At 38.5% G+C, this 13,829-nt stretch overlaps 2 protein-coding genes across 2 annotated transcripts; both read right to left on the bottom strand.

Annotated features, from left to right (window-relative positions):
• Nucleotides 1-9,901: 9,901 nt before the first annotated feature.
• Nucleotides 9,902-10,351, bottom strand: LOC138909904 (uncharacterized). Its single transcript, XM_070201121.1, has one exon. The coding sequence runs from the start codon at nt 10,349-10,351 to the stop codon at nt 9,902-9,904; it is 450 nt and encodes a 149-aa protein (XP_070057222.1).
• A 348-nt stretch (nt 10,352-10,699) lies between these two features.
• Nucleotides 10,700-12,696, bottom strand: LOC138909903 (uncharacterized). Its single transcript, XM_070201120.1, has 2 exons — nt 12,042-12,696; nt 10,700-11,670 (listed from the first exon to the last, which is right to left on the bottom strand). Exons 1-2 carry the CDS (start codon nt 12,694-12,696, stop codon nt 10,700-10,702), a joined length of 1,626 nt encoding a protein of 541 aa, XP_070057221.1.
• Nucleotides 12,697-13,829: the final 1,133 nt, after the last annotated feature.

Below are 13,829 nucleotides of genomic sequence, written 5' to 3'. Positions count from 1 at the left end.
TCATTTGGTGACTCCTTGCCCACTAGTTGGCATGATATTGCTCTAAATGCTCTTGTTAAGAAGGGAAATTGATCCGTCTTGATTAGTTCATGTGTCATGTGTGCTAGTTTTTGTTATGAATAATTCTTGTGTTTACTTCTATCATCTAGAACTTGCCTGGTTGGTCTTTCAATGCTAATGTTAATTATGTTTGGTTGGAGGGATGACCTTAGGCATTCTTTGTAATCTTTGAAAAAGCCTCTTTAGCCTTTCAAGTCTACCATTGCATTAATATAAATATTATCACTAGTTTACCCCATTTGAGCCTTTAACTTTTTCTTTGGCCACCTCATAACAAACCTTTACCCTTTTGTGAAATAATCCCCTATTTTGAACTTGTCCCTCCTTGAATATTGAGAATGAGGCTAAAAGCCTAAGTTGGGGGTGTTGGTGTCAAGTTGGAAATTGGTAAGGTTGTACATTGAGGGTAGAAACATATACCTCAAAGTTGTTCATATGAAGTTACTCAAGCTCCAAAAGAAAATAGTATAAAAAAAAGGGAGAGAAAAATATGTATATATATAAATATGGAGTCTTGAGAAGATTAGAGAGGTACCTTAAGGTGGTTCTATGTTGGTAACTAGATGCTAATAGGGGCGATGTGGTTTAAAAAGAAGCAAAGTGCAAAAAGAAAGATAAATGTGAGTAGTGTTCAAGGAGGGTGTAGTCACTTGTATCCTAAATGCTTATCCTACCCTTCCCTAAACCTATATTACAAGCTTAAAAAGTCCTTATGGGATCTCTAACCGAATATTCTTGAATAGGCGGTGAATTAAAATAAAGGCAAGCTTATGGCATGATATTTTGTACCACTTGAAATTCTTTGTTGAGAGTGAGTGTCTTTGCGCATTTGCCCCTTGTGTTATTGTAAATATGGTGATTTTGGGACTTTCTTTCTTGTGAGAGCACATGAATTAGGATGGATTGGTGACATTGATGTATCCCGAAATGAGTAAATTGAGCATATGTAGTAGACTAGTGCTTTTGAGTCACTTCTTGAGGCTTTTTGTTGTCACTTGTTTATTTTGAAACTCCTTTGCATTTCTTAAAGTTGATTTTAAATGAGGGAGTTGTTTGGTTGAGTATCACATGCTTGAGCCTAATTATTAGTACCAACCAAATCCATATGTATGGTGCTTAATTAGAGAATGTGATTTGTTTATGATAGCAATGCCACTTGTGCTTTAAATGGTAGAACCTCATTGAATTGGTGGTCTTGATTTGCTTGAGGACAAGCAAAAGCTTTAAGTTGGGGGTGTTGATGAGTGGTGATTTTACCACTTATTTTAGTCCTCGGCAACGATGCCAATTTTGATGACGTCCAAATCTACTACTAAAAAGTAAATGGACACGGTCGCATGCAATATAAATTACCCAACAATGAGTCGGGGTCGAATCCCACAGAGAACAATATGTAGGCGATTAGGAATACAAGAGAATTATCACTTGTTATACAATGCCAAACACTTAGAATTTGATTGTGAAAATGTCTATAACTAAATGCGAAAATATAAACTAACCTAGAAAGCAAGTAAAATGATCAATGACTACAAGTATGGATGCATCGGGAATTACACTCAAGTAACGATCCAATGTATTTCACGATTTAACAAATATGAGCGAGTTTATGTTAATTAGCCACGGGTAATAATTCTAAATTAGCTTCTTCCGAAGACTAACAAGACTTCCTAATTGAATTATCCCTAAAACAATTAAGAGATTAAGCACACCCGGATATGGCTACAAGTAGTTCAATCCTATCCCTAGGTAGAATCTATAAAATGAGGATTAAAGCCTCAAGTTCTTGTTAATTAATCTTTCCCAATCCCAAATTATCTTTTTTAAAATTAATTCAAAGTTAATGGGCGAGTCCTAGGGTTAGCTAATCCCTTTGGAAATATTAAAGAACAAGAATAATTAAAGAAACAACAACTCGCTTCATAATAAATAAAAATAGTTCAATACATAAGCACAACAAGGTATTTAATCCATACTTTAAATATGAATATTTCAATAAACAAGATTCAAGTGTTGGAAATAAATACTACACACTTAGATATACAATACAAAGCAAGGAAATGAAGAAATGAGCACAAATGAGTAAGAAATTCTCAACCAAAAGCTTCAAATCTTCAAGACCCAAGTGTGTGTGCAAGAACCCTAGCTTCCAAAACTTGTTCTCTCTAGTATATGGACTGAAAATAAGCCAAAGATCCTACCAAAAGATCTGTTTCAAATAAGTTAGGTCGTGTATTTGTGGGTTTGGAGTTGAGAAAATGTGAATTGTAAATTATGTCCATGTCTGAAGCCTGTTGACCGCACTTGCGGAAGAATCCTCGCAGGTGCGGCTCTGCAAATGCGGATAGCTTGTCGCATAAGCGAATTTAGAAGGAAAACTCTGGCTCTGTAGAAGCGGAATTGCACGCGCAGACGCGCAATCGCAGATGTGATCATTAAGCGCAGAAGCACTGCCCACAGATGCAATTAGACGATCGCAAAAGCGATTTCTGCCAGCTATGTCTTGTCCCGCAGATGCGAGATCGCATAAGCGACCTGTCTTCCGCAGATGCGAGATATCTTAAGGCTTTTGTATTGTTTCAACTCTTTTTTGCTCAATTCCACTTTAATTGAATTTAACTCTCTTCATGGCATCATTTACCTGAAAATCTAGCAATACACACCATAAACAACCTCATATTATAATTAAAGGACGCAAAATCTAAAGAAAAGAGACTAAAATAAGTGGTAAAATCACCACTCATCAGTTATGGAAGTAATTAACTTAGAGAATAGATGCTTGTATAATTTTAAAAGATGCTTGTAAGAAAGTGATTCTAAATGTACCTTGGTTTAAAAAAACTGAAGAAGGGCAAATCTTTGAAAATTTATTTGGGTGACAGTACCTTACTGTTTTTAATGAAAAATTTGGTTTCATTCCATGTTAGCAAAGATCAGTGCTTCTTTTCTGATTTCCTTTGAAAACAGGATGTTGTTTGTGATTAGAGTCTGGGATTCAAAAATCTTTAAGAGAGGTGAGTGTACAAGATGAACAAGTTATAATTAGAGGAGCGAAGATTAATTACTAACTAATTCTCTTTAAGTACTATATTAGTTAAAGTTTGCCTATGTTTCATGTGATATTAAAGCATGAAGGTAAACACATAATCTAATATATGAATGTTAAATACATGATAATGAAATATAATAAAACGACAAAGGCAGTAAGCGAAAATAATGAAGTAGTAAACTAGGCTATGGAAGAAATGCATCGTAATGAAAGAAATAATGGAGAGGAGACTGGACTCTGATGGTTGGGCCTCAAGAAGGTAGGCCCAGCGATTAAAAGGCGCGGCTATAGCTGACTGGATCCTTCATAAAATGCAACAAAGCAAGTTTGGGCCTGAGTTCCTTAGGAGCTCAGCAGGCCCAAATGTATACATGCCCAAAAAGAAAGAAGGTCATTATAAGTATATCCCACGTACACAAAATATTCAAAACATGTATGAAATGTATATAGACAATCAATTGGAACAAGAAAGTAATCAATAATTTGAATACCGTGGGAAATTATATTAATGTGGCAGTTCTACTCGGCAAATAATTCACATTGAAAACCTTTCGTTGTCATTTAACATTAAACCCCTAAAGAACTAAATGCGTCAATGAATTAAGGGCTAAGGAGGAAGTTCCACTCAAGGTCGATACTCCCTTTGAATCTCCTGACACTTCAAAGTTCCCAAGGGACTCAAGGTCCAGGGCAATGCTTGTGCCGGGGAGGGCAGCCCAACCTAGAGTTAAACTCCACTCCCAAATGCCCTTAACACAAACAACATATTTTCCTTACAGGTCTAAGTGCCAATAAGGCCCTTTCAATGTAAATTAAATGCCATGGCATTACTTACCACAAAAATATACTTTCCATCCTAACATAAGAACATATAGTCTACATTGGATACCAAACAAACATATATCAAGTGAATTTAGAGGTCTGACTTTCAAACACACATAGTTGAGGAGCAGAAACATCACAACCATGCTATAAAGGTCTGAACATTAGAGAAGAACACATTCAAAGGAAAGGCAAGCTATACATGGTCATATATGCAACAACTCAACAAATACATATGTTCTAATTTCTAGCAAACCAAATGTGAACTGATTGGTTTGCTTCTAGCACATACATGGGTTGATAATTCCACTTAACACTTTAAAGGTCACCAATAAAGATTCAAAACAAACAGTCATGGCTAAACATTTACAGAGGTTATCAAAGATATCTGGTACATGATCAAATCTCTCAATAGGTCTGCAAGTTTATAGGTTAAAACATGGAGTCCCTAAAGACTTCAACATAGTCATACTCCTAATAGTGTTAGCTTCAAATAAATCATCATGTTCGGATAGCATCAGCAAAGGTTCTTATAAGATTTAAGGATCATATTTGGTTTCAAATTAACAGTAGGGAAAGGACTGGTGTGGTTCTGGTAAAGGTATGAAATCAGGAATCAAACAGGAACATACAGGATCCACTTAGCTACCTGAACACTTAAAATGAAGTAATAACTTCATATGGATAGGGGTACTTTACACATTTATAGAATTAGGTTAAGTATGACATGAAGAGAAAGAGTTACAGATAAAGGAAGGCATTTCATTAAAATAGGTTTAACTTAAACCTAAGTCTAGATTAGTATCTAAGTATGGAGTGATCATTCCTCTGTTTTCACAAATTATCACTTGATTATAACAGAGTAATTAAGTCTTATAGTATAGAGAGGATAATCTTAAAGATAAAATGCATCTCAATTTTTTAAAGACCAATAATAACTTAAAAGGATTAGAGACAAGGAGGTACTATACTGAGTAAGCTTTAAATTGAATATTCAGCTGAAAATGTTAACTAATCAAGAAACAACCAAGTTCAACTTAATAACAAATTATCATCCATTTATGATAAAGAAAAAGAAACAGGATCATGATTGTTTTGTGGGGGAAAGATAAATTAATCTCAACAAAATGTACAATAAAGATTCATGAAAAAGAAGACAGTTCAATTCAAACAAAACCAAGTCAACAGATGTAACCATAACTAGATGAGATCATGAAAATATCATAGTGACAACCCAGAAATGGTCCTCACAGTTTAACAGACATAAGTATAGAGAAAAGAAACATATAAACACTTAGAACTTCATGTTTAGGCTAAAGGGTAGAGGATATAAACTTAAGCACCTTCAGATTCATCTCAGCCATGACTATCAAATAATAAGCTCAACTCCAAGACTCACAAACTATAGAGAAGCAACAAATAAGTGTAAAGGTCACTGCAGATCAATGAAAGGCTATGAAGTTCGTGTGAACAAGAACACATTATAACTCAAACATGTAGACTGTTGGAAACTCGGGAACAAAAATCAGCAGGAATCACTTAATGGTTTGATCAATCATCGATTAAAGACTCAAAAGAAGGACAAATAATCACAAGTGTACATTAGACTAACAGAACATAAGCACTCACATACCGATCACAAACACCATAAAACAACTGTAATCCTTAGAATATAATTAACATATTTGTAACATTCAAAGGAGACGAACAAAAGAGAAGGATGAGAGATGTGCTGACCTTTTTAAGGGCAACAGACCAAATAAAGGCTCTTTCTCAGTTGCATAATACCCCAGGAACTTCAAGTTCGAATCAACGACATCACTCAAAAAATGAAAAGAAAGAACAGTAAGGAACCCTAGGATTTTTTAACTTAAAATTGCTTTCAGATGATATCAGTAATAGGTCGTAGAGTTCGTGTCTATGTGTGTTAGGTGAGAGAATTGAAGACCCCTTTTATATTTCCATTTAAGGCTCTAGGGTTTCTCAAATTCAAACCAGATAGTGAAAGATGACGATAGTCGAGTGATGATAGCAAAGTAGAGGTAAAATCAATGAACACAGAGGGAAAATAGCGAGGAGTTTACATGGGTATGGGAAATCGACTGTTGAACTTAAAAATTCATCGGTCAAAGCTCGATTGTCCAGAGGTCATTGCGTCTGACCTCTGGACGATGAATATTGATGATGAGTACAGAGAAAATCTTCATGCATGGTTCGATTTGAAAGAACATAAGAGGAACCAGATGATTCGAACTTTCGTCTCTAAGTCTAGGGTTTTAGATTTAGGGATTTCGAATTCAATCAATGAAAATGGAAAAATCGGCTAGATTCACAGATGTAGGGGGCAAAGGGGATGATTTGAAGACCAGATTTGAGATCTTGCACGAATTGGTGCAAAGTCTATGATTGATTAGGGTTGATGGTGCTTGAGAGACGGAATAGAGAAAAGGGAAACTAGGGCAGCTGTTTTGGAAAAATGAGATAGGGTTTGGGGTGTCTCCAAGTTAAGAATGGGAGACGGAACGAGAGTCGTTGGATCTGTTGATCAACGACTCCAATTATTTTGTAATTAGGTTTTTTATAAATGATTTAAGTGGAAAAATTAGTGGCCGTTAGATCAAAATAATTTGGATGGTTGGGATTTGATCTCTAGGGGCGGGTATTTAGATTTAATGGAATGTCAGGGAATAAATGTGAGTCGCTGATATGTGGAACAGATGACTCAGATTCGTTTGTGCTTCTTGTGTGAGTGATGAGGGAGGGTGATATGGCGTGTTGTGATTGGTGCAAATGGGATCACTTGGATTGCCATGATGGAAAGAGATGGGTGTTTGGGTTGGGTGTATTTTCGGACTGGGCTTGTCAATTGGGCCAAGATTAATTTTAAAAATGGTCATTTTACCTTTGATTCAAGAATTGCAATTGTGGCCTTTTGGTCTTTTAACCCCTTTTCAATTTAATTTAAATAAACTTAATAGTTTTTAATAAATGTGGTAAAAATTACAATTATTATATACTACTAATTATTTCAATCTAATTATTTATAAAAGAATATTCATTTTCCTAAATTGTAACACTAACTTCGAATTTCACATAATAATCTAATTAACGAGAAATTAAAGAGTAATTTATTAAATTAATTATAGAACCTACGTAATGTATATATAAAAATTATTTTAATAATCTTAAGATAGTAAATATATTTGTAACTACATAATGTTAATGCTTTGTGATTAATTTTAAAACTAATGCTTGGTTAATTTGTAAAAAATAGATATTCATTGCTGAAAAATACTTTGAAAATATTTATTGTAAATAATTGAGTGTAAATAAATTAATTTAAAAGGGGAGTGTCAAAATTGGCCGTCAATAACTGCCTCTCTTTGACCAGAGATAGTCAAAGAGTTTTCTGGCAAAAAAATTGAACCAAAGCCAATTTTGTCCTTACTTTTAGGCAAGTATTGTAGGAAACGGGGATGGTGAATTGCAGGATTGAGTTAAGGAAGAATCAAGAAAAACTTGGGAATATTGGGCTGAATTGTGGCTTTGAATTGCTTACATACCTCGGGTTTAATGAGGATCAGGCCTCATGTAGTTCTGGAGTAGAGACTTTGGGGAATTGACACTTGCAGGAATTTCCCAGTGTCGTATTGTGATGATACGGCAAGACGGAAGATTAGTCACTTATGGTAGCTTGAATTTTGCGGCATGATTTGAATGATTCGAAATTTTTAGTTTCGCTGATCATCTTGAGCTGGGATCTTAGGCCCGCTACTGGGTTGGTTGTCCCTTTAGCATTGTAGTTCGGTCTCCTGCTAAGAAAAGTTCCACGTTGTACTGTTTGTTCCTGCAAAACAAATGAAATACATGCATACCAACATATTGTAATACAGAATATATTAGGTTGTGGTGTAAATGATACAGGAATGATGATGCCTGGCTGTCGGCGAGCCGTTATTTGGGATTGGGATGGCGGGATACTCGATATTTACTCGATTTGTTAGCCAGGCTGTGTACCGTTCCTCAGCTATCGGAGCATTTGAAAATTGTCTCCGCTTATTGGGAGAGCTTGATTTGTAAAGTGCATCTCTGCTTGTTGGGAGAGCTTTGCACTGAGAAATGTCTCCGCTTGGGAGTGATTGACTAAACTATAATCATGCCTGAAGCTGCATGACCAAAACGTCAAAACATTCAAAATAATAGAAAATGATATAAAAGCATGCTCAAGAGATACTCTTGACTGCGAAGCTAAGTTGCGGCCATCGATTGGTAGAACATCGATGACGAGGTTTGCGACTGTCTATTCTGGCATCTTTTGCTCCGGAGCGGCGATGTGAATTGATTTGTTGGCGAAGTTTGCTATATACGAGGCTCCGATTGGCGAAACCGACATTCGATTTGTACAGGGTGCTCCAATTGATTGAGCTGACGGTTTGCTACATACAGGACTGTGATTGGCGAAGCCGACGTTCGATTTGTACAGGGCGCTCCGATTGATTGAGATGATGATTTTCTATATACATGACTTTAATTGGTGAAGTTGACGGTTCGTTTTGTACAAGGGGCTCTGATTAGGTGAGCAGATGGTTTTCTATGTACAGTTTTTCCGTACCAGCTGTGTAATTCCGAGGTACGTGCAAATGGTTCAAATATTAGCCTTAGCTCTACCAGAAAAATTCAAGTAAAGGAGGAAGAGGGATAATCTTAAGCAAGTGGCGGGTCCGTCATTTTCCTCGGTGTGGTCTTAGTGCTTCCTTAGTCCCTACTGACCCTACACTTAAAGAAAAATTCTTAGTGGGGGGAGGGGGGGAGTTGGTTCGGGTAACCACATTGTTGGTTTGCCCCGGTCTGGGACATGGTTGCGCTGCAAAGTTTGGTAGATGGAAAGATTACTGTATATACATATATTTTTCTTTAGAAAACATTTCAAAATAACGTGTTTTTAAGGCAAATGCCATCGTTCTGGATTATGACATGTCACGAAAGTTTTTCCACATGTAAGCGTATCTTCTTGAAGAGCTCGTTCTGCTGATGTAGATCTTCTATGATGCTTCTGACAACGCGTCTGCTTGCTGTTGCGACTGCGTCCTAATTTGAACTAATGCATTACAAGGGTTTCCTAAGGTTAAGACCGAACCTTTTCAGGTTGCCTACGTATCCCAAATAGAATCAGGTCTGAACGTAGTTCGTGGGTTATGATGAAATATGATGAAGAGGACCGAGCCTGACTCAGGAGGCCTACATATCCAAATGGAATCAGGACAAAGCGTAGTTCGATTATAACAGATGCAAAATGATGAGATTAAGAATGAAAATAGCCGAGTAGGACTCAAACAATTCCAAGTGGAATCAGGTCAGAACGTAGTTCAATTACAAAAGATGACTGAATCCGATGAGGATTGCCTACATATTCCTTTTTGAGGAAGTCAAGTCGGCATAGTTCCTGAGCAACATACAAAAGTGATATTCGGTTTTTCTATTACAAGAGAAGGGGGAAGAGAAACCGAACCCTACATGGGTTGCCTACGTATCCCTCCGTGGGAAGTCAGGTTGAACGTAGTTCTGTTACATAAAAAACCTAACTCTATTTATCTACAGACATATTATCTCTTGATTGCGTCTGAGTTGATAGGCTTTGTGTTGACTTCTCCATCCATTTCTTCCAATATTAGAGCTCCACCCGATAGTGCTCGGTGAACCATGTAAAGACCTTGCTAGTTTTGTGCGAACTTTCCTTTGGCTTCTTCTTGATGGGGAAAGATTTTCTTCAGAACCAACTGCCCCGATGTGAATTGGCGAGGCTTCACTCTATTGTTAAATGCACTGGCCATCCTATTCTGGTATAAATCCATTCTTTTCTCGTCAATGAGCATGAGTTATTCCTGTCTGACATGTATCCACTCTGTGTCGTCTAATTTTTCCTCTTGAATGAATATTAAATATGGTATGTCGACCTCTGCGGATATCACTGCTTCAATGCCGTATACCAACATGTACGGCGTTTCCCCCACTGGATGTCCTCATGGTAGTTCGATAACCCAGTAAAGTGAAAGGTAGTTTCTCGTGCCATTGTCTATGATTGTCCACTATCTTTTGCAGAATTCTCTTGATATTCTTGTTGGCTACCTCATCTGCCCCATTCATTTGTGTTCTATAGTCTGTGGAATTGTGGTGGACGATTTTGAACTTCTTGCAGATTTCTCTCATGAGGTCGCTATTGAGGTTAGCAGCATCTTTAGTATTGATAGACTCCGGTATCCCAAAACTGTAGACAATATTATTTCGGACAAAATCCGCCACTACCTTCTTCGTAACGGCGTTGTAAGTAGATGCCTCAATCCATTTGGTGAAGTAGTCGATAGCTACCAAAATGAAACGATGTCCATTCGATGTTGCGAGCTCTATAGATCCAATCACGCCCATGCCCAAGCAGCGAACAACCAAGGTGAACCCATTACGTTTAGCTCATTTGGTGGAAACCGGATGAAATCCCCGTGAATCTGGCACTGGTGACATGTCTGCACATAGCGGATGCTGTCGCTTTCCATGGTCATCCAAAAGTATCCAGTTCTCAAATCTTCTTGGCTAATGTGAACCCATTCATGTGGGGTCCGCATGTCCCTGCATGTATTTCCTTCAATAGACGGGTTGCTTCAGCAGCGTCTACACATCTCAACAAACCTAAGGGGTCCTCCTGTACAGGACTTCCCCATTGAGGAAAACATGGTTTGCCAGCCTTTTGAGGGCTCACTTTTGACCATTAGTAGCATTCTACGGGTACTCTCTAGTCGCAAGGAATCTCTTGATGTCATGATACCATGGTTTACCATCAGGTTCTTCATCTATATAGAAGCAATAGGCATGTCGATCCCTGATCTCTACCTCGATAGGGTCGATACAGTTCTTGTCTGGATGTTGAATCATAGACGATATGGTTGCAAGGGCGATGACGAACTCGTTCTGAATCCTGGGGACGTGCTTGAACTCAATCTTTGTGAACTTCTTGCACAACTCTTTCACGCAGTGTAGGTATGGCAGTATCTTGACATTCTTGGAGGACCATTCTCCTTGGACTTGGTGTATTAGCAAATCGAAATCTCGTATGACCAAAAGTTCTTTGATGTTCATGTCGACTGCCATTCTGATCTCGAGAATGCACGCTTTGTATTTAGCCATATTATTGGTACAAGGGAATCTTATCTTTGTCGATGCTGGATAGTGTTGTGCAGATTTCGAAATCAGGACTGCCCCAATTTTGACTCCTTTGAAATTTGCTACTCCATCGAAAAACATTCTCCACATAGTGTATGATTCTGCAATATCTTCTCCGACAAATAGTACTTCTTCATCTCGGAAATATGTGGTAAGAGGTTTGTAATTCCCATCCACTAGATTCTCCACAAGGTGGTCAGCTAAAGCTTGTACTTTGATAGCCTTATGAGTTATGTACACAATGTCAAATTTGCTGAGGAGAATTTGCAATTTAGCTAGCTTTCCGGTAGGCATTGGCTTCTGAAAAATGTACTTGAGAGGGTCGAGCCGAGATATCAGATGCATGGTGTACGCTAACATGTAATACCTTAGCTTCTGAGCAATCCAAGTCAGGGCACAACAAATGCGTTCTATCAGGGTATACTTGGCCTCGCATGGCGTGAACTTCTTGCTTAAGTAGTAAATGGCCTGCTCCTTTCTCCCAGTTTCATCATGCTTCCCAACCACACAGCCGAAGGCGTTATCCAAGACTGACAAATAGAGCAACAATGGCTTCCCTGGTTCAGGGGGGGGGGGGAACCAACATTGGTGGATTTGAAAGGTACTCTTTGATTCTGTCGAAGGCTTTCTAGCACTCTTCTGTCTATTTTGTGGCAGCATCCTTCTTTAGCAGCTTGAAAATGGGTTCACATATTACCTTGGACTGGGCTATGAAATGACTGATGTAATTCAATCTGCCCAGGAAACTCATGACATCATTCTTGCTCTTCGGTGGCGGTAATTCTTGGATTTGATTTTTGATGGGTCCAGTTCTATTCCCTTCCTGCTTACAATGAAGCCCAATAATTTTTCGGCGGGGACTCTAAATGCGTACTTTGCTGGGTTCAACTTCAAACTATACCTTTGCAGGCATTCAAAAATTTCCTCAAGTCGTCCAAGTGCTCCGAGCTCTTTCGTGGCTTTATGATGACGTCATCCACATACACTTCAATCTCCTTATGAATCATGTTGTGAAAGAGGGTCGTCATGGCCCTTATGTAGGTGGCACCGACATTATTGAGACCGAACGACATAACTCTATAATAGTAGACTCCCCAAGGTGTGGTGAAAGCCGTCTTCTCTGCATCATCCTCATGCATTAAGAATTGATGGTATCTAGTGAAACAATCCACAAATGACTGCAGTTCATGCTTTGCACAGTTGTCGAAGAGGATGTGGATATTTGGCAGAGAGAAATCATCCTTTGGACTATCTTTATTGAGATCTCGGTAGTCCACACATATTATGATATTTCTGTCTTTCTTAGGTACTGGGACGTTGTTTGCCAACCAACTTGGATAGTTGGTGACCCTTACCACATTTGCTTCTATCTGTTTGGTCACTTCTTCCTTTATCCTCAGACTTAAATCAGGTTTGAACTTTCTTGGTTTTTGCTTGACCGGCAGTCTGGTAGGATTGGTGGGTAGTCGATGCGAGACAATGTTAGTGCTTAATCCCGGCATGTCATCATAGGACCATGCGAACACATCGACATACTGTCGGAGGAGCTCAATCATATTTTCCTTTTGCTCATCTTCTAGATGAATGCTGGTTCTGGTTTTTTTACATCTTCTTCACTTCCAAGATTGACCACTTCTATTTCTTCAAGGTTGGGATTTTTCTAACTCTCCAACTGCTCGATTTCTCGCGGGAGATTGTCGGGCATTATGCTTTCGTCATAATACTCGTAATTTGGGTCATTGCGCTCAACAGTTTTGTTATTTGTCATAATCGTGAAATGCGGTTTTTTGCGGTTTGGTTACTGAAAAGAGAAGCTAAGTATAAATAGAACGGTAAATAAAGTTGCAATATTTAGGAAAATGATTATTTTTATTTCATCAAAAGGGGAACGTATTAAGCATTCACAAGAGGCAAGTGATAAAAAGGTACAGACACGGTACATGACTCAATTGACCGTGCTCTTTTCAAAAGGAAACTTTTATAGTTCCATACTACCAAGACTCCCGGTTAACCAAATATGGACTGGCGGTCCAATTCTACAGCTCTTCCCCTGGTTTGACATACATGATAGTCGGTGTCTTGATGTCAGTACCTTCATAACATTCTTCAATCATATTCACGAATAGCTTTCACATCCCGTCGATGATGTCATCTTCGGGTACTGAACTCTCTCTCGGACTTGCAACATGCTCTGGCACAAAAACCTTTTTCCCAGAGCTAACAGTGCGCACTTTCCCCTTCGGAGGCTGATATCCTATGCCAGCCCTTCCTTTCTGACCATTATGTTCAATTGGCTCCATGATTCCATCTGACTTGGCCCCTAACCCTGTTCCTGGTGTGTATCCATATTTCATCATCTACCTCATATCCATCTTGGATCTATATGGTGACTGCATTCCCAAGTTTTGTTCAGTCTTTTTCATCTCGGTAGTCTGCATGATTTCCACAGTGTGGAAGGCACCTCAGTCCATCCCTACAATGAATGGAACAACATACTCCAAATAGGCGGAGTGACCCCACTCGCCATGAACCACTATCTCCTGGCATCCCCACTCAAATATTATGCATTGGTGCAAAGTGGATGGCACGACCCCTGCCTTATGTATCCAGGGCTTGCCCAGCAGTAAGTCGTAGGAGGAGGAGATGTCCATTACTTGAAACAACACCTGAAAATCAACTGGCCTGATCT

This window comes from Nicotiana tomentosiformis, chromosome 4 (assembly GCF_000390325.3).
Source record: "Nicotiana tomentosiformis chromosome 4, ASM39032v3, whole genome shotgun sequence".
In the NCBI taxonomy this organism is placed as follows: domain Eukaryota; kingdom Viridiplantae; phylum Streptophyta; class Magnoliopsida; order Solanales; family Solanaceae; genus Nicotiana; species Nicotiana tomentosiformis.
Note: the sequence above shows the minus strand (reverse complement) of the source record. Positions and strands in the feature narration are given on the sequence as shown.

Excerpts from the sequence above, each read along its gene's own strand:
- LOC138909904 (XM_070201121.1), bottom strand. The coding sequence starts at position 10,351 with ATGGGCGTGATTGGATCTATAGAGCTCGCAACATCGAATGGACATCGT.
- LOC138909903 (XM_070201120.1), bottom strand. The coding sequence starts at position 12,696 with ATGATTGAGCTCCTCCGACAGTATGTCGATGTGTTCGCATGGTCCTAT. Across the intron at positions 11,671-12,041 it reads ATTTTTGAATGCCTGCAAAG|TCTTGGATAACGCCTTCGGC; the intron begins GTATAGTTTGAA and ends TCTATTTGTCAG.